Source organism: Parambassis ranga, chromosome 13 (assembly GCF_900634625.1).
Source record: "Parambassis ranga chromosome 13, fParRan2.1, whole genome shotgun sequence".
In the NCBI taxonomy this organism is placed as follows: domain Eukaryota; kingdom Metazoa; phylum Chordata; class Actinopteri; family Ambassidae; genus Parambassis; species Parambassis ranga.
Genome location: NC_041033.1, coordinates 1,015,684 through 1,037,330, shown reverse-complemented (window position 1 = coordinate 1,037,330; position 21,647 = coordinate 1,015,684). Strand labels below are relative to the sequence as shown.

At 40.7% G+C, this 21,647-nt stretch overlaps 1 protein-coding gene across 2 annotated transcripts; it reads left to right on the top strand.

Annotated features, from left to right (window-relative positions):
- Nucleotides 1-2,675: 2,675 nt before the first annotated feature.
- On the top strand, nucleotides 2,676-15,404 carry zbtb44 (zinc finger and BTB domain containing 44). Of its 2 annotated transcripts, none has more exons than XM_028419586.1 (6): nucleotides 2,676-2,973; nucleotides 5,137-6,240; nucleotides 6,767-6,851; nucleotides 7,274-7,425; nucleotides 9,272-9,572; nucleotides 12,057-15,404. In XM_028419586.1, the coding sequence occupies exons 2-6, from the start codon at nucleotides 5,175-5,177 to the stop codon at nucleotides 12,463-12,465; spliced, it is 2,013 nt and encodes a 670-aa protein (XP_028275387.1). In that variant the 5' UTR covers nucleotides 2,676-2,973; nucleotides 5,137-5,174; the 3' UTR covers nucleotides 12,466-15,404. The 2 variants fall into 2 exon arrangements, with proteins under 2 accessions (XP_028275387.1, XP_028275388.1); XM_028419587.1 differs by having other exon boundaries at nucleotides 9,272-9,355; nucleotides 12,057-12,210.
- The last annotated feature ends 6,243 nt before the right edge of the window (nucleotides 15,405-21,647 follow it).

Here is a 21,647-nt window from a genome sequence, read left to right as displayed (position 1 = left end):
CCTTTTCTGTGCAACCTACTACCAGCAGGGATAGACTGGGACCAAGAAATGGCCCTGGCATTTTTGGCCATGGCGGCCCACCATGATTATTTATATGATATGCGAAGGCATTACAACATACCAGAGGATATGTGCGCACATAGTGTTGTTTCAAAAATGAAAATAAAGTGCAGTAGCCATGGAAGAGAGTAACCATGCTAAATAAATCCACGTTCTTTCAATATTTACTTTCATCTCGGGAGTGATGGCCGCAGTGCCACAATTCCCACCTTGAAGCTAAAGTGGTTGTCAAAGAAATACTGCTAAAGAGATAAAATGTACTGTTTACAAAAACAAACAAGACAATTAGGTCTACAGTAAGATGATACATCCATGTAAAATAAAGAGCTCCCCAAAGTGGCACCTTTTAAGTATGAAAAACAGAGAGAGAGAGAGAGAGGCAGGAGGCAATGTTAATTATGAATAATGTGTTATTTATCTGGTTACCTACCAATGATTAATCATCCATTTTGGCAAAGCAATGTTTCACTAATATTACATTATAATAACTCACTCTCTCAGACACACACAAACAGCCCTCCACCCTCCCTATAAAGCCCCTCTTCATTCTGCTAACATTTCAGCTACTGTTTTACCAGGCTTACAGTAGCTATTCTGACCTCCTCCTCAGTCCCTTCTGGGTTACGTCTCTCTCCTCCTCCTCCTTCCTCTATGTTGCTGCTCTCTTGCACATTAAAGGTAGGGTAGGAGATTTTGAAAACTCAGTGAGAGTCAGCCAGATTTCGAAAGTAAACACACGTCCCTTTCTCTCGGAGCTCACCCCGAAGCCACGCCTCCCAATCACATGGACGCAAGCTGCGGTCTGTGACTTCGGCCATCATGCACGTACCTCTCTGGTGCTGCAGAGCAGGAAGAGAGTGACAACCAGCCAATACTCCGCACAGGGTCCACCCGGAGGATTGGCTGATGTTTTTAGCATTTTATAGCTTCCACAGATGATTCATATTGGTCATTCTAATGCAAAACTGCAAACTAATTGGTTGCTATCGGATTGTAAAGAGAAGTTACACTAATTTAACAAAAAGTGCATTTCATTGGAATAGCCCAATGTCCTTTAAGAACCAATGGACCGCGTTACATGTCTCAAATACCATCACGGCAGATAAAAAATATTTATAATATCCTTTTTTTGATTAAATTATGACACCCCAGCCCCAAAAATGTGCGTTAGCCCACCGGGCATTGCCCAGTATATGCCAGATGGCCTGTTTATGCCTGACAATCAGAAACATTTGCAACCATTCTGTAAACATATGAAAGAAAATTTTACATTAACCTCAGACCACACAGGTGAGTGCACATCAGGCCACTATCAGGTAGAACCATACTTAAAATTACCCATGAATCAATTCCAGAATGATTTTCTAAAAGTGTAGATAGGACCTTGATGGGACTAAACTGTCCAAATAAGGCAAGACTAATGGAATTCTCCTAGGTGGGTTGGAATCTTTTAACAGCAGGGCGAGGCAGTATTTATTGCTAGTTTTACAAACTGAAACCCCTTACAATGATCGATAAAAACCCACCAACACTGGAGTAACCTCTTGCTCTGAAATAAAGACAGCCATATGAAAAGATACTCAGTAGCTATCACAGGCTGGAGCTGCCACTACACAGGCATCTGTGATAACTTACCCACATTTTATTTCATTCTATATTCATAATGAGTTACAAATAGGTCTACCAACATGGTCTCATCATCATGCAGCCCACAGTCTGATTTGTGTCTCCATCGTTTGCCAGCAACTAGACACTATCATTTAATTATTATTTTAGAATGCACTTGTGTGAACTGTACTTGTTGGCATAACAGATATACAAAATGACTGCAAAGAAGTCACTTTTGTGCAAGGAGACTTTCACCAAATAACTATCATGACACCAAGTGACAACAAAGAGGCTCACAATGACTACAAATAGACTCAGGGTGACGAGAAAATGACACAAAATTACAAACGAAGACTGAGTGATGACAAAGAGACTCAAAAGGACTCCAAACATCCACCGGGTGATGGCAAAATAACTCAAGATGATTTCAAATAGACACCAAGCGATGATGAGACTCAAACCTACAAACAGACATGAAGTTGTATATTTATATAGCGCTTTCTACCTACTCAAAGGTAGACACATCAAGTGATGACTCAAATCATTAAAAAAAGCTATGACAATCACACATTGCAATTACTAAGTGACAACTATGAGACTATAATTCCTTAGGAAGCATAAAGTGGCAACAAGACACAAACTGACAAATTATAAACCAACAGAGAAAAAAAGAAAACATTTTGGTGACCAGTAACTCTTGATCTGTCCATGTGTGGTGACTGTATAGTTGTTTCATTATTAAATCTCCAATGAGTAAATAAAAATGTAAACTTGTAGTGTTGCAACAAAAGTAGGTATATAATCACTGTTACATGCTCTGGTATAGAAATAAATCAGTATGCATGGAATAATAAAAATATGATTTAAATGACATCTGGCACACGTTAGTATTAGGTAAACGGGTCTACTCAGGCCATATACTGTAAACAGCGGGATTCCTGAGCAGAGCCTGAGGTGTGCTGGCTAAATGTGAAACTTCCTGTTTCTTACAGTAGCGTACAGTACGAGGTGCGCGTTGCATTGTGGGGGTACAAAAACAGCGCTGGAAGGACAGCGGGGAGCACAAAGGAATGAAAATAGCACCTCCGCAACTTTTAACACCAGCCTGTTGTGATGTGACTTCATGTGCGCGCTAATTAAACTGTGACTTTTGGCGGCCGGCAGGCTGACAGCTGCCTAAAGAGCAGGGAATGTGAGTGAGCGGAGTGGAGCGGCAGGGCGCACCGCTGTCTCCTGACTGGTTTTTGTCAGCTGAGCTGTTTGCATCCCGAGGCTTAGCCATTACCACAGGCCTCGACCCAGAAGGTAATTTTCCATCGTACGGTCTTTATGATAACCATAACCCGGTTGTGTTTACTCGTGTCTGGTTACACTGTTGGCTCAGCATCAATAAGGACAAACAAATCATCTTACAGCGGTGTGTTGTGTCAGCTATCGCTAGCTTAGTTGCTAACGTATTTAGCTAATATACAGCTGCTGCGTCAGGATGTGCAGGGTAGAGGACCGTCAGGGCGGAAGTGTGGCTGTCCGGCTTCAAAATAAAGGTGATACAGATCTGTCGATAGTGGGCAACAGCAGAGGGTTATGTGAAGCGATGACGCTACACGGTGTTCTTATGACGTAATGGCATCCTTTAACATGCATGTCTGACACACAACAGCGACATACATTCGTTTCTGAGATTTGCAGTACTAACATTTGTTTTATTTTGACAGTTAAAACCGGTCTTAGATTTACACCTTCCAGGTGACTTGACACATGAGCTTGACACTGTTAGCTAAATTGTTTGTTCAGCATCTTGTTCAGGAGACGCCGAGTCTACAACATTTAAACACACACAACCACAGTCTTTGTGCTTCAAGTGTTCACCTTGTATTGTGGTGTTCTAAAAAATGTGTTGGTACGTAATGTAAACATAGTGTAAGTACCAGACTGAAAGCCACGCCTCCTCTGTCCTGTCGCCATAATAAATACTGTGAATTTTAATAGTTTATGTTGTTAGTGGTAACTCGTATTGTCACAGAATCATTTGTCAGACCAAACATAACAAAGGCAGTCAAGGTGGAACATTCACGTATTATATTTGATAAGGGCAATTTTACTTTTTCTGTAAATAAATACCTGCTCAAATGTGCACTCTTTGTCAGGTATGCATTGTTGAGTCATTACAAAGATTATGTTGTTAATGAACTGAAATCGTTCATTAACAAATTTCAAACACTCCTTTGAAAGAAAACACAAAGCATTGGTTTTGATATTTTACAAAAAGTTGAAAAAAAAGAACCTTATACAGATCATAGAGCTTAATAAATTCTTTGACAGATGACATTATAGCCATATGAAAACCCCAAGATGGAATTGAAGCTCCTTTCTATTAGCCTTTTTTTGCTGCTTCAGATAAGGCCCTCTCCTGCACCTCTGCAGCCCAGGTCTGTAATTCACTTTGCCTTTACTGGGCCAACATAGCCCAAGAGTATTTTCCTTTGGTCTGTGTGTGTGAAGGAGAGTGTGCTCTCCCTGCGAGAGCCCCTTCACTTGAGCTTTTGTTTGATGGAAAATCTCATGCCTCAGAGAATCCACATGTCTCGCAGACAGCTGCTGAGCGTCCTGTAGTGTGCTGGCCTCCACATGGGTCTGGCTCGCATCGCTGCGCATCTGCTTTGATTGTCGTTACATAACTTGGCATTTTGTCCTCGGTGCTCCCTACCCTGCTTTCAACCCCCCACCCTGCCTTCCCTTCCGAGATCACCTTTGAATTTCTCTCTCCCTACACCCACTCTCTTTTTGCAGTACACTTCCCTGTTTCTATCCTGTCTTTTCTCTGAAAGTGGTGTTTTGAGAGGGACACCTCTTCTATGGAACCAGTTATCTGGGTGTATATACAGAAGCAGACACCACCTCCACCTTTAAGACCAGACTTAAAACACAAACATGATCCAATAAGCAGTTCCCCCACCTGCTCAACAGCACCACCATCTATTGCATGTTTTCTATGTAGTGGTAGTACAATTAACCTGAACAACATATCAGCTAAAGAACAAATACAATACATTGTGTTTTAGCATTACATTTATAACATCTGTCATGTTTGCCCTTGTGTGTCATGTTTGATGGTTTTTGCATGTATGTTTCTCTCTCCATCCTTCATCCTCTCTGTCCTGTCTACCTCTTCTTCTCCTTCTTCACCCCGCCGATTATCAGCAGAAAGGTTCTTCCTTTTGAGCCGGGTCCTGTTTAAGGTTTCTTCCTGTTAAAATCCTTGCCACTGTCTGCTTGCTCGGGGGTTCAGGCTCTGGGTTTCTGTCAAGCACCTAGACACAATGTAAATAAAATTGAACTGAACTTAGATATAAACTGTTGCTATAATTTCTTACTCCTTTTTTTAACTAGAGATGGACCTTTGACTCCTGACTCCACTTTTTGTGCTATAGCTTTTATAAACTGATTTCTTTTTCCAACTCTTTGCAGGACTGATTTCCTCTTAACTGTCCAAAAGGGTCTCCAACATGGGGGTCAAAACCTTCACCCACAGCTCGACATCCCACAGCCAGGAGATGCTAGAAAAGCTTAATGCTTTACGTATTGACGGTCACTTATGTGATGTCACCATCCGGGTCCAAGACAAGCTCTTCCTGGCCCACAAAGTAGTCCTGGCCTGCTGCAGTGAATTTTTTCGCTCCAAACTGGTGGGTAGACCGAGGGAGGAGGACAAGTTTGTGTTGGACCTTCATCATGTGACAGTTAGTGGTTTTGCTCCTTTGTTGGAATACGCCTACACATCTACCCTGTCTGTCAGCACAGAAAATATAATTGATGTCCTGGCTGCTGCAAGCTACATGCAGATGTTTGCTGTAGCTAGCACATGTTCGGAATTCATGAAATCAAGTATTCTGTGGAGCCCAGGAAATAACAACAACAATAACAACATGACAGCAGATAAGCCCCATGAATCAGCACCAGAGAGCGCCTCATCAAACTGTGCCCTGACTCCCCTGGATGGCAGTGTGTCACCTGTGTCATCTGACTGCAGTGTGATGGAGAGAAATGTCCCCATTTGCCGTGAATCACGACGAAAACGCAAGAGCTTTGTAACGATGGCATCACCTGAAAGTCCGCTCAAGTGTACTACACAGATGGTCACCACCTCTCCACAGATCCCTAACCCTTCACCCTCATTCTCAGACAGCACAGCCCAGCCTGTGGAGTCCTCCCTGGCATTTCCATGGACTTTCCCATTTGGTATTGACAGGAGGTTCCACTCAGACAAATCAAAGCTCCCAGAGAGCCCTCGCTGTATAGAGCAGGGCACCCCAGGGACCTCAGAGGTTGTCGTAAGTCGGCGGCTCAGTGACTTCCTGACATGTGAGAGCTCCAAGGTTGTGTCACCACCAGTGCCAGCAGAGGAGGAAGATGTAAGGGTGAAGGTGGAGCGTCTTAGTGATGAGGAGGTACAAGAGGCATCTTCACAGCCGGTCAGTGCCTCTCAAAGCTCTCTGAGTGACCAGCAAACAGTGCCAGGGAGTGAACAGGTCCAGGAAGAGCTCCTGATCAGTCCACAATCCTCCTCTATAGGTGTGGCTATTTTCTGTTCTGTTCCACTGTGTTTTAAACAAATGTTGCCTTATACTTACTTTATTCTTACCCTAAAATGCCATAGACATACTAGTATTACTGTATCTATCACAGTTATTATGGAGGCTGTGTCCTGACCCAGTTAACACAGTGTTGCTTTGTAAAGCGTGCAATCAAACCTGCCTCACCCTGCTCTCAGAGGCCTACCCACCCACAGGATTTTTTATTTGTATCGGTCTCAGTGGAAAGTTTTATTGTCCAGTGGCCCAAATGCTGTTTGAAAAGCTTTTCTGCACTGCCATACATAAAAAAAGAAAATGGAAACATTCGTCATCTTTTCCTAAACTGATGAAAAGCCCAGTGCATTGTTATCCAATAGCATCAATTCTTAAATGGGGGATTAGCCTTCAAAGAACTAAAGTATATTTGTCTAACCCGTTTCAATATGACATACTTTGGGCTTTATGCTTTATTCAGACGTTCAGTAGACAGCTTCCATGAGTAATTTTCTTTTTGCTCTTTTCAGGGTCTATGGATGAGGGAGTGTCAGAAGGATTGCCGTCAATGCAGAGCACCTCTAACGCTGGAGGACATGCAGAAGACGATGAGAGGTATCACAATTTGTTAGAACTTGCAGTGAACAAGTCATAATCTATAAAAAAAAAATCTATAGACTGGAGACTTATGACTACTGGGTGTCTGGGCCACACCTGTTTTCACAATAAATGTAGACGTCATGTTAAAATAATTCTTCATTAAATAAAAATGCTGGTTGTATATAATAAAAGCTTCAAGCCACAAACATGCGTGATAAGTTTTATGTGAAAGCTAATGTGGGCAATCAGTGAGCGTCATATGTTAAACAACCTGACACAAACCACTATCATCACTAACCTCATAATGTTAGATCTCAAACATCTTGGAACTTGAAGTAAATTTGGAGGAACTATCAGGAGACACTGAGAAGGTTTTATTGAAGTATAAGTGGCAGAGCTTGATTATCACTTAGTTCTTCCATCTCTTTTCGTCACAGGCTGGAAGGTATCCAGTATCCATACCACCTCTATATCAGCCCCTCAGCCCGGCCTGGCAGCAACGGCCCCGATCGGCCCTTTCAGTGCCCCACCTGTGGAGTCAGATTCACACGCATTCAAAACCTGAAACAGCACCTGCTCATACACTCTGGTAGGTGAAATGATACCATCGTATTGGCATGTTCCTCCAAAGATTATAAAGAAGTGTTATAGAAGTTTACATGATTTTAGGAGTAACATCAGTATTAGTGCACTTGATATTGTGCGTTGATATCAATGTGCTGAAGTTATTCAAGTCCTGTTGGAATTTTGGATTTGGATTGCCGATACCATTATATTACCACATAGCTTTTTTGTACCTAATCATTTTTGATGCATCAACAGGGTGAGAAAGTAACGATGAGTTAGGGTCCATTTGTCTGCTCTCTTTATTGGCCAGTGGCTGATGTTTCTGACAGTACCAATGTATTTGCAGACAATACAGTGCATCCATAAACAAGGATCAAAAACAATGCATATGAACCAGAGATCCAAAATGTATTCCTCATACATACTAATCATTTACTTAATACTAAATACTTACCTTTTTTTGCTGCTTTGAGTTACTAACACTAGTTACAAAAACCTGAAGTTATAAGCACATCTTGTTTTGGTTGTTCTTATGTGTCCAGAGCTAGGGATGGGGCCAATCCGATCCAGTATTGATATCGGGTTCTGATACCAACGTAATTCACTAATGAGATTTCCAATACAACCTGCTGAGATCGATTCTGATCGATTAGCAATGTCTGTGCTTTAATGTTGTTGAACGGAGGTGTCTCTCACTGAGACACGGAGTAATGAGACACGCCTCCGTTCTGGAGATCCTTTCCACAGTTTGCAGCCAGCTAGCAGGTGAGCGTTGAGCTGCACTGAGGCTAACCAACTATATACAGTCCAGGGCTGAGACACATGCATTTTGACAAGTTCACACACTCACACGCCATACATGGCATTTCTGATGCAGAGAAATGATTAACTTTGGCACACAGGAGTTCCTATACACTATCCTATAAATAAGTCAGAGTCAGTCTGTCTGGAATTACCAACCTAATAGCTAATCAGAAAATAGAATTTCTTGTTGCCAGGTGAGTTCTGAGTTGCAGCTGCAAGCATGCCTTTCATCAACACGCAGCAGACGTACCCTATGCTCTGGATGCAAATTGTAGATGAGCTGGAGGTGGAAGAGAAGGATAGGGACAGAAGGATAGGAACAGGACAACCACCACTGTTCAAGGGGCCCATTTGGGGCTATATGTGTTTTTTCTTTATTCTTGTCTTGGATTTAATAAATATTGGCTGTCCATTTGAAACATTTACAGTTGCATATTTGTTTTCAGGATGGGATTTTTTCTGTTAACAGGATTTCATGTTTTTCTGAATTTCTTTTGATGTCCTTATACTTATCTCAAGTTGCGTTGGGGACATAGAGGTGTTCATTACAGCTTCATGTAAAATCAACAATAATGATAATAATTGAATTAGAACAAACAGAGCTCTGATATCAGAATAGTATTAGTATGGGCAAATTCAGATATCTGGACCAGATCAGAAGTGAAAAAATGTGGATCAGTGCATCCCTATCCAGAGTTATAGACTACAATATGTCAAGGAGAAATGAACAGAGATGGAAGAGCCCAATTGTGGGAATCTGAATATTGCTGGTGAATGGGAGGTTGTCAGAACAGGATGCTTTGGTCCCAGTTGAATACCAATACCACTACAGTCATCAGGTTCACTAGGTGTGTTGTTGTCATAGAAAGACATCTACTTGCAGCATAGGAATTTTTGAAGACGCACTCTCCAACCCCCCTGATAGTGCTATATGGACACAAGTTGAATGTAGAGTTGTAGTTAAATATATATAGTATTAACCCTCTACTCCATCCCATCCATATACAAACAGTTTGAAACTATTATCAAGATTAGCATCCATGGTTTTTTTCTTGTTCCTGCAGGCATTAAACCTTTCCAGTGTGATCGCTGTGGGAAAAAGTTCACACGGGCGTACTCCCTAAAGATGCATCGGCTGAAGCACGAAGGTAAACGCTGTTTCCGGTGCCAGATTTGTAGCGCCACATTCACGTCCTTCGGTGAATATAAGCACCACATGAGGGTCTCCCGACACATAATCCGCAAGCCGCGGATTTATGAGTGCAAAACGTGCGGCGCCATGTTCACCAACTCTGGCAATTTAATTGTACACCTGAGGAGTCTGAACCATGAGGCATCCGAACTAGCAAACTACTTCCAGAGCAGGTGAGGAGTCTGGGGGCGCCGACCCCCATCATTTACTCAGATCTCACCTGGATCAGAAAATAACTTTAGTTTAGATTCTAATATCTGAAGTTCATTGGATCGTGGTTATGTAGAATTGTTTTTAATTGCAAATCATTTGAATGCTGAAGTATGTAAGTGTATTTACTGGAGAAATTTAATGTGTTTAAAACAATTGTTTGACATTTCAGGAAAGGTTATACAGTTTTTTAAGGGTTTGAAAGGATAACATTAATACCACTGTTATGTGTCTATAGTAAAGGTAAAGCAACTGCCAGTAGCAGGTTAGATTCACATAAATCATTAACATTTGGCAAGAGACTGTGTTCTAAACTATTGTTTGTGTGTGTGCATTCCTGAAGCGTCCACTTCAGTTGTTCAAGCTACAAAATAGTCCAGAACACGACTACCTAGCTAATGACTATTCACTGGATATACTCCAGCTTTAGTACAGATTAATTAATGACTTGATGTGGACTGGGCCAGACTAGCCATTCCCCCTGTTTCCACTTTATAATATGTGCTAAGAAAACCAGCTGCTGGCTGTGGACTCATGATCTATTTACTGTACATGGGAGTAGTATGCATCACGGCAAGAAAGGAAATTCAGTGTATTTTCCCAAATGCCAAGCTGTTCCTTTAGCATTCATCATTTTGAGGAGATTGCAAAATGTTTTTGTTGGTCACTGACCAGCTCAGTTGTACATTGCTCAGTACACTTGAGATAACATCACCAGGTATACTCTTTTTATCTTCATATGGTTTCTCCTTAAACTTTTAGTGTGAGTTGTTTGTTTTCATCAGCAGCTCACGACCCACAAAGCCTCATGAAAGTCAGAACACAGTGTCTTTATAAAGTCAAAGTGTGTTTTTATTTCCCAGACTTTTCCACTTCTTAATCAACTCAAGCCCTCACAGGTCGGCAGGACTGAAATGGGCCATTGACTCCTCAAGCGTTTTATAGTAGGAGGTCTACGCCTGAGATCATAACAGTGTGGAAAATTCTCTGGCAGTTCAGTCAGACTCTTAACTCCCATCCTCAGTCTTCACATAAAATGATACATTAACTACTCTATTTTTGTCATACTTGCTGATTTTCAGGTCTGTTTGTCAGATTCTGTCTGCTTGTTCTGGATAATGAGCTATAATTCACACTGCTGTGGATTGAAACATATTTCATGACAATGTTTGTGTGATCGCACGTGTTTAATGGGCCCCAAGTCATAGTAATTCTACTGTACGTTTTTGGGTATTCTCACATGTGATAAAAACCTAGCTCAGCTGTGTTTTGGCTGTGACAGTCTATGTATGTTTCATTTGTAGTACACATCAGTTTTGATTCCAGCAACACACACTCTACGGCCACTACATTGGGTCCACCTTACTCATTTAAACACTTTGCTTTGGCGGCAGAGATTCAACAAGGTGTTAGAAAACACTCAAAATATGCCCATCCATGTAGTTTACACTACATTCTGAGCCGACCAATGAATATGAGCCTGTGGGAACTATAGCCTCAGTTTCCTGTTTGTAGCAGATAGGAGTGGCACCCAGTGTTCTCTTCTGCTGGTGTAGCCCACCTGCTTCAAGGTTGCACATTTTCTGCATTCCGAAATGCAGACCTGAGTTTGGACCAGTGCTTATTTGACTTCCTGTTGCCCTTCTATTAGCTCCAACCAGTCTGACCAATATCCTCTAATCTCTGACATCAACAGAGAGCTACTGCTCGAGCTCATCATCAGTTTCTGAAACACTCAGACCAACAAGCATGTCATGTTCAAAGTCATTTCAGTCATGATGCCCTTCTATGAACTTGCTCATTATCACCATGTCATACCTGCATAAATGCAGTGAAATGCTGCCGTGTGATTGGCTAATCAAATTTTGTGATAACAGGCAGCTGAACAGGTGGACCTAATAAAGTGGCCGTATGTGTATATAGGATAAATCCAACACTGTAAAAAAAAAAATCCAAACAAATCTTATTTTTATGGTTTAATATTTAGATTTTTATAATGACATTCAATTTGGCTTTAGTTCTTTGGTTTGTCTTCATATCGTTTATTATCCTTTTTTATTTCAACCATAAGCAGAGGACTGCATCAAAGGTGCTTTTTACATTTAGATGGCCTGTGTCCACTCTGGCCTTCCTTAGATTTGGCATGACACTACATAGGTGATTTAATTTTTTGTTAATCAGCTATTGAGTTTAATCCCATCAGCTTTGCTGCAAACCTCTGCCCATCGGCTAGCAGAATTGATGTTTTAGTAATTCTGTGTTGGTTTAGAGTAATAAACTGACAAGTGTATTTATTGGTTGTGTAAATTAAATATATAGTATGTAATAATTAGACCGATGATGCCGCCACTTAATGTTCATAAAGGCCTATTTGTGTATATTTGTGAAAACTGCATCTGACATAACATTAGTGTCAATGTAATGTAATATTCTTTTGGTCCTTGCAGTGATTTCCTCGTGCCCGACTACCTGAGCCAGGTACAGGAGGAAGAGGAGGCACTGGGAGTCCAATATGAGTTGGAGGAGTCTCAACATCACCCGGGTTACCCAGGAAGCACCTCCAACCCCACTGTCGCCTCATCCTCCTCTTCAGTCCAGACGCGAGTCATCTCCCAGGTCTCCTCCTCCACCCAGAATTGTGAGAGCTCCTCCGGCTTCCTTTCTCCCGAACCCCTGGATCCCTTGGAAGCCCCAGCTTCCCTTAAGGATGTGGACGAGACGGCTGCCATGACAGAGGAGACCAAGATGGACAACGGTGTAGGAGGCAGTTCCCCCGAGGTGTTTGAAGAAGAGCAGCAGCAGCTGCAGCAGCAGCATGCTCAGGCCAAGGAGGTGGCTTCCATTACCATAGAGTGATTCAAGTCTTCTACTTGCCCATCATGTCTTATTTTGCAGTCATGTCATATGGGAATCTCTGTTAGAATGATCTGACGGCTGAAAAGGACAACTTGGACACGTGCATATGTTGACACTCATAATGTGAAACCACCAAGATTTCATCGTTTTCTGAAGAGTGCAGAAGACAGCAACACAGATGCACAGATTTTAGTTTAACACCAAACAAACAGTGATATATATATATATATATACATTATGTTGTTTCCTAAACTTAACTGTTAATATGAGAATAGGTCAAGTAAACAGATTTTGAAAACTATTTTGAATGAGCAAGGTTGTTTCCCATATGACGTGAATGCAGTACTAGATAAAGTGTTTTTGTCTTAGCCAATTTGAGGTCTGATAAATCCAAGCCTTGCTCTACGTTTGGAAAGTGCCTGAGAGATCCCATTTTGACAAAGTTATGTGTAGAGGGAAATAAGGTCTTGACTTTGCCAGCAGTGACAAATCAAGCCTGTGCAAACTAAGCTAAAAAAGTTCCCTGTATTTCATTTGTGGTGGTAATGCTAGTTTGTAAGGGCAGCGACTGTGTTATTCCTTCAGTGCCGTCGCTATAGGCAAACCGTTCAATGTCAATATTATCTATACTGCAATAGCTTGTACTGTAGTTTTACTCTTTGAATGCTGTGTATGTTGGGTGTTGTGAAATATATGTCAGGTGTGTGTATGTGCATTTCTTTGATTAATATGAACATAGTACATTTTATTTTTAAATGTTTAAAACTTGAACTATATTGACAAAGTATTCCCTAAAGACATTTGTGCAGTATATAATTTTTCTGACATGTTTTTTTTTTTACTGAACACTGTTGGGAAGTCAAACCTTGCATCTCTAGCAACTAAACTCTAAGAGTTTTGATTAACTTAAATCAGCAGTGGTTTGACTGTTATTTTAAAATCTAACCAGAAAACTGAAACGTCAAAATAAGACTGAAACTTATGATAAATATGATCTTGTCAAATTTGGAATTGCAAGGTTGTGTCACATCTGCAGTGTTGTAGTCTCTAAGATATGGTAATGTAGCATTTAATCCTGCTTGACAAATAGCGGCCAGTTCAATCAGTTTGTGTTCAAAATATTGTCTCATGTGACTTACCAACAGGTACACTGCTAAGGATTTAGGATATTGCATGACTGTTGGGTACATGTCTTTTGTGAATTCGAGGTTAACCACCATTGAGTTTTTCCTTTCTTTACATAATTTATAATATAGAGAAGGAGGATTTGAGCCACTGTAAAAATTGGTTATCATTATTTTGGACAGAATTCAGACTTAAATCTCTTTATTGACTTTATTCTAACTTTAATCTCAGAATTTCTCAGAATTCTGCCCTTTTCCTTAGAATTCTGATTTTAATCTCAGAGTTCAGATTATAACCTTAGAATATTAGCTTTGTTTTGAGATTCTTAGATTCAGAATTCTGATTTTAATCTCAGAATTTAGATTGTAACCTCATAATATTTATTTTATTCTGAGATTTTTGGCATTCAGAATTCTGACTTTTTTGTCATATTTGAGAGTATTTTTCAAAAGTGGTCCTAATCCTTTTCTGTTATCACAAAAGGAGAAATACATTGGAACATTTTCCTGACCACCATTTAAACTCACTGAGCACTTTATTGTGCAATAACTGTGCCATTGTTTCCATCAATATTTATAATTGGAGCAAAATATATATTTTGTTGACAAAATCTATGTTTCAATATAATGCATGAGCAGTTAAAGAAAAAAACATACAGTAAAATTACCAGCTCTCTGATGTTGTCAAAAACAAAAATTATGCACTGTAAAATAATGTACTTTTTAATCCAATCTCTTGGTTAATGAACTAAAAATAACAGGTTATGTCCTATTACTATAGATTGTAAAGGTGTTTAAAAAAGCATGTAAAGTGCTCAGTGAGTGGATATTTACTGTATAACTGCAGCCTGGGCAGCAGGAAAGGATGGTTGAGTATTAATGTGATGCTTTAAAAGCAATCAGTGTGTGCTAATGTGTGAATGTAAATACTGTGAGTTGAATCATTATGAATGATACACACACTCACAGTGTGTGAAGCAAAAGCTGATCTGATCAATACGGTCTTATATGTTTCTAAGCTGACATCTAACCTCCGACTTTTGTTACTCGTGTTGTGCCAACATGGTTGTAATTCTGTGCTTGTCGTGCCTGTATTTTGAAAAGATAATGACATTCATGGAGATCCATGAGTTGAATGCTACTGACTGTGACTGAGTGGGTTGTTCAGTTTTATTTTCTTCCCCTAAAGTAGTAAAAACAAGGTGATGTGTAGATTTACCCCAGCAGGATGTAAGAGTGCACACACACAGGGTTGATTGTAAATGTAAAGCTGAATAATGCACCAATCTTCCCCCTGTCCTGATCAGTGAAATCTAATGAGATCTGTCTTAATAATAACTGGCGTCACCCTGTGCCATCCTTTCAGTCACTTTCTAAATGTGCCATTTGCCCTTTTTATCTGGGTACAAATCAAGCTTTTTCCTACAGGACCAAATGTTCTCGATCTCATTGATTTGCCGTGGCAATCACTAATTGCACATATTATAAAGAAAGAGATAATCATTCTAAGTGGTCCATGCTATTTAGCAAAGGGGTCCTGCTGTTTCACCCCTTAAAACACTGTATGATGTTGTGCATTTAAGAGGCTAGCCTTAGTAAATGGACCTATTAACTCTAGTTGCACAATGTCAGAATTACAAAAAATGTTTTCTATTCTACATTTGTATGTCATGCTTTTCATCAGTTGTGTTTGGTGTCTGTATTCAACTTTTTATAAGGAAATGCTGCTGTTTGTTGAAACGCAAAAGTGCCCAAAATATTTTTGTGAACCAATGGTGTGCAATAAATGGACCGGTGTTGTTTTCCAAGTTTTCATTTTGTCTTTTGGAATGAAAAAAAAGAAGAATGTATCATTTTGTTTTAATCAAATGTGACTGAAGTTAATTCAAATAGGCCCATTTTATCTGCGAAATGACGAACGAAGCTTCGATATAATGGTTCTATTCAGTTCCTTTGTGTTTGTTTCTGAAGTTGCATGTTCATATCGTTCTGTGAAGTGGGCGAAAGCATGTCTTGAGTTGGTGCGATCTGTCAAGGCCTTATTTGTCTATGATGACTCTTCATCCAGTGTAGCTCTGATCTGTTCAGCATGCCCTCTTCATTTCTGTACATTAACCCTTTTTTTATGTGCAATGTTTTAAAATATCTTGATTATATACAGGACATGCCTTTTCAATGTACACTTGATGTTGTATAGGTTTTCCAGTCCATATGGTTTATTTAAAAGTAGGAAAACAAAAAGAAAAAAATGGTAGCTCTTCATATTGGCATATATATATTTTTGGTGATTTTTGTATTATGGTTGCTGTTTCATGGCATCTTTGGATATTCTTGTTAAATGTGAATAGAACAGCTTAGTCTGGGGGGCCTTGGGAGTCTTCACTTTGTGACTGTCTGCAGTGTGTGTACATATATATAAATATACAGTATATACACATACCATGTTGCAGATCTTTATACTGTAGGCTACTTGATTACAACCTGCTTTGAGACAGATGTTGTATTTTGTGTCTTTGATACTGTATTTAAACTAGTTTGGAGAAACTATACAAAAACATCCCAGATAGTAACGCAACCTGCACACTATATAAGGAGAACTGACGTTTGTGGTGTTGAGTGTTTTAACTGGATCATATTCCACAGTTGGCTGTTCAAAACTGACAAGACCACTCTGTATTTAAGAGTTTATGGTTGTTCTTGAATATTTGCTAGTGTTCTGGCTTTGCAGTCCTGTTGTTCTTAAGAAAAAAAAAGTTGTTTTTGTAAAAGTATAAAATGTAAATAAAAAAATCTAAGTCAGAATAAGTCAGTGAACGAGGATTTATTGAGCTTTTTGCATTTGTTTCAAACGCCACACAGCACTATCACTAAAGGATAAAGTACATATGCACATTTAATATTGGCCTCATGTGCCACACCACATTTAAATACTAACCAATTTGAACATGCCTAAAGAGTTTTTGTAACTGAAATGTTATCAAGAATCTTTATTGTCATTATACATTATAAGGCACAATGACATTTTGTTCAGCAGCTCTTGGCATAGGCACATAGTAAGACACATGGAGTGAAAAGGGCATGTTTAAAATATATATAAATAAATCTAAAAATAGAATAAGGATAAAAAAGTACAAGTACCAGTGCAAGTCAACTTTTTAAAGTGACCAGTATGAATATATTGTACAAAATTGCTTATAGTTTTAGTGTCCTAAAGTGCAGTGTGAGTGTCTGTCTGCAGAGGTTTAATGCTCAGTCTTTGGTGGGGTGGGGGTGTGTGAGGAGCTGGAGTAATGGATTTCACAGCTCTGGGGAAGAAGCTGTGTCTCAGTCTGTTGGTGTGGGTTCTGATGTTCCTGTACCTCTTTCCAGAGGAAAAAGGTACAAACCTGCAGCTATACAACCGGCCTTCCTTTGAACCCGGCTGTTGTATATAGAGCCCAGGTGTGGAAGAGGAGTCCCTACAATCCCCTGTGCAGTTTTTACCACCTGGGCCAAGTCCTTATTGTCTTGTGCAGTGCAGCTCTCGTACCACACGGTTGCACTCTGACTGAGGATGCTTTCTATTGTGGCTCTGTAGAAGTTTGTCAGAAGTCAGAAGAAGGGGAGAGTCCAGTGCTTTTGAGCTCCCCGAGGGCCTTCTTCACTAGGTGGGACGTGTGCATGGACCAAGTCAGGTCAAATGTGATGTGGATGCCCAGGAACTTGATGTTGTCCACCTGCTCCACCTCCTCCCAATGAATGAGGAGAGGGGTGTGTTCCATCCTCCTGGATCTCCAAATTTCCCTGAGGGACCTTCCTAAAAAGATTAATAAAGTATATTCTATTCTATTCTATCTTCTGAAGTCCACAATGACCTCCTTGGTCATGCTTCCAGCACCTGACAGGATGGTGTTCAGACAACAACCTTGTCCTGAACACCATCCTGTCAGGTGCTGGATCTCCTCTCTGTAGTCACTACAGTGAGTCTCATCATTGTCCGATATGAGACCCACTATGATGGTGTCATCTGCAAACTTCACAGCCATGTTTGTGGAATGAATAGCAGAAGAGTCATGTGTGAACAATGTGGAAAAGGCTGGGCTGAGCACACACCCCTCTCCACATTTCCGATGGGTTGCTGTCAGCAAAGTGCTCCTCAATGCGCCGCCTGTACCCGTGTTTGGCCTGCTGCATGCCCTTCCTCAGCAGGGCCCTCTGTCCGGGCCCTGCTGTAGGCCAGCCTGTCACCTGTAGGCTGCATCGAGAGCTTTGAGCAGAGTCACACCATGGTTTCTGGTTTGGAAACACCTTGATTCACTTTCTGGGCAGAACAGCATCAGTGCAGAACTGCACATAGTCCAGGACAGATGATGTGTAGGTCTCCATCTTTAAACACTCCCCAGTCATTGAGTTCAACACAGTCCTGTAGTGCTGAAGAAGCCTCCTCAGTCCATACCTGAACTGTTTTGGTGGTTAGTCTTGTCCCACAGAGGTTTTAATGTTGGTTCCACAGAGATGTGATAAACATACTGTATCAGAAAGCTACTAAGTATAGCTACATAGCTAGGTAATTGTCAGGGACAGGTTATGTAAGAGCTCTATTGTTATAAAGAAATATTACCAATGACATAATGTTTAAAATAGTCACATGTTGTGCATGTGTCATGACTCGGTCTGGTAGCTGAGGTCAGTGGTGTAGAGGGAGAAGAGGAAGGGAGAAAGGACTGTCCCTTGTGGGTGCTGCACACACACCGCTGCAAACACACATACTGTGGTCTACCATTTAGTCCACAATCCATGACATGGGGCTTTCCATCTCATGTTGTGTTTCTGGAGTAGTTTTGAATATATTGGTCAGCAGGAGCTGTCAGTTAGTTGAGTTTGAGCCAGTTTAATAATAATAATAATTGAAACCTTTATTAGTCCCACAATGGGGAAATTGCTTAAGGCAGCCCAGCAAAGAGCACCATACACCAGTGAGTACACTGAAGGCTATGCAGGTAAAGTGTCTTGCCCAAGGACACACAACAGTGACTAGGGAGGAGTTGGGATCAAACTACCAAACTACCAAAAGCTCAGTCATACAATGTCTCTCAGGGAAAGGTTATTTGTTTTCTTGGGCTACACCTCTTGTAAGCTGAATATCATCCACAGAGACCTGACGCACATGCGGTGTGTGAGGTTAGGTTTGTACATCCATCCTTAAAGCTCTTCACCAATAGTAATAACCATGACAGTGCATTGGGTAATGTTATTTTGTGCTCCTTTGCCTGTCACTCAGTGAAGCTGATCTTTGATCAACAGCTACAGTGTAATACCACATGTCTCTTCAAAGTACAGATGAAGCTTAAACATTTGGACTTCAGTGGCATCAGAATCCCACCATCCAGTGAAGCCATAACACAATGCGGTGGCAGGTCTGTCTCTTATGGAAAACAACGGGTCAGCCTGCACCAAATATTTTTCCCATTTAATGGTGTGCTGTCACAGTGAGCTGCCCGAGAGCCATTCATCTGTTTCTTTTTCATCTGATTTGTGTTGATGAAAATTGAGGTCTCTCTTTGTCTGACTTGATGATGGCTGCCGCCAGAGCTAACTACTGTGTTTTTCTTTCATTTAAACTAAAAACCGCAGCTGTTGTCTTTGAAAACATAGAAGGCATCATTCTCTGTGTGGCTGGATGGGACATTGCAAAAGACATATATCTGTAAAAAAAAAAACGGTTGTTACTCCATACTGACAGACCTGGAGGTAACATTTGGAGAAGCTAGAGTGTTATATGTGGGTTTATAGGATAAATGTCACTGCAGCTGCTGCTGTCTGAGGTAATGATCTGTCAACATGGCAGCTATATTCAAATGTGTGTGAGAGTATATTTCACATCTTGCTTAATATTACAGTCCTAATTAGGGGCCTGAGCACCGAACGGTGTGAGAACCCTATTGAAACCCTAGTACCTAACCTAAACAACATATTCTCAGCATTTCTTTTATAACAACCTGTCATGTTTGTTCTCTGTAATGTATGATGTTTGTGCATGTTTGTTCCCCTCTCTCTCTCTCTCTCTCTCTCTCTCTCTCTCTCCTTCATCCTCTCTGTCCTGTCTCTTCTTCTTCTCCTCCTCTACCCGGCCGACTGTCAGCAGGAAGGTTCTCCTTATGAGTCGGGTCCTGTTCAAGGTTTCTTCCTGTTAAAAGGGAGGTTTTTTTGCCACTGTTGCTCTTAAGGGGGTTCAGGTTCTGGGTCTCTGTGAAGTGCTTTGAGACAACTTTGCTTGTAAAAGGTGCTATATGAATTCAATTCAATTCGATTTGATTCGGTCAGTTATTATCATTGAACACATGACACAGCAGCACAGGTAAAGAACAGAAGCCAGTATGTCATGATGTCATAGTTATCACCACTCTGTTTAAATGTTTTTAAACGTATGTTATTTTGATTATTCAAAGTGTGAGGACACAGCACAGTAGTGGTTCTTTGTCATGTCAGGGCAATGTCTTGACTCTACAGTGGCTTGCAAAAGTATTCATACCCCTTGAACTTTTCCACATTTTCTCACATTATTCCCACAAAAATAAATATATTTTATTGGAATGTTATGTGAAAGACCAACACAAAGTGGCATACAGTTGTGACGTAGAAAGAAAGTTAAACATGAGTTTTTTTTTTACAAATAAAAAACTGAAAGGTGCAGTGTGCAAAAGTATTCAGCCCCCTTTTCTCTGAGTGCAGCCAATTGCCTTCAGAAGTTGCCTGATGATTTCTGACTGATCGAATGTTGACCTAATGACTAGATACAGTCAACCTGTGTTTAATTTAATCTCAGTCCAAATACAGCTGTTCTGTGATGGCCTCTGTGGTTTGTTGAGAGAATATTGGGGCGCAAACAGCATCATGAAGTGCAAGGAACACACCAGACAGGTCAGGAATAAAGTTGTGGTGATATTTAAAGCAGGGTTAGGCTATACAAAGATTTCCCAAGCTTTGAACATCTCACAGACCACTGTTCAGTCCATCATCGGCGAATGGAAGGAGTATGGCACAACTACAAACCTACTGAGACATGGTCATCCACCTAAACTAACAGGCCAAACAAGGAGAGCACTGATCAGAGACGCAGCCAAGAGGCCCATAGTGACTGTGGATGAACTGCAGAGATCTACAGCTAAGGTGGGGGAATCTGTCCATGGGACAACTATCAGTCATGCACTGCACAAATCTGGACTTAATTGAAGAGTGGCATTAAGAAAGCCATTGTTAAAGTAAACCATAAGAAGCCATGTGAGTGACCTAGCAATCATGTGGAAGAAGGTGCTCTGGTCAGATGAGACCAAAATTGAACTTTTTGGCTTAAATGCAAAACGCTATATGTGGCAGAAACCCTACACTGCACATCACTCTGAACACACCATACCCACTGTCAAACATGGCGGTGGCAGCATCATGCTCTGGGGCTGCTTCTCTTCAGCAGGGACAGGGAAGCAGGTCAGAGTTGATGGGAAGATGGATGGAGCCAAATACAGGGCAATCTTGGAGGAAAACCTGTTGGAGTCTGCAAAACACTTGATACTGGGGCGGAGATTCACCTTCCAACAGGACAACAACCCTAAACATAAAGCCAAAGCTACAGTGGAATGGTTTAAAATGAGACATATTAATGTGTTAGAATGACCCAGTCAAAGTCCAGACCTAAATACAATCGAGAATCTGTGGCAAGATCTGAAAACTGCTGTTCACACGTTCTCCATCTAATTTGACTCAGTTTGAATTGTTTTGCAACGAAGAATGGGCAAAGATTTCAGTCTGTAGATGTGCAAAGCTGGTAGAGACATACCCCAAAAGACTTGCAGCTATAATTGCAGCAACAGGGGGTTCCACAATGTATTGCCTCAGGGGGGCTGAATACTTTTGCACACTACAGTTTTCAGTTTTTTAATTGTAAAAAAAAAATGAACTCATGTTTAATTTTCTTTCTGCTTCATAATTGTGTGCCACTTTGTGTTGGTCTTTCACATAACATTCCAATAAAATATATTTATGTTTGTGGTCATAATGTGAGAAAATGTGGAAAAGTTCAAG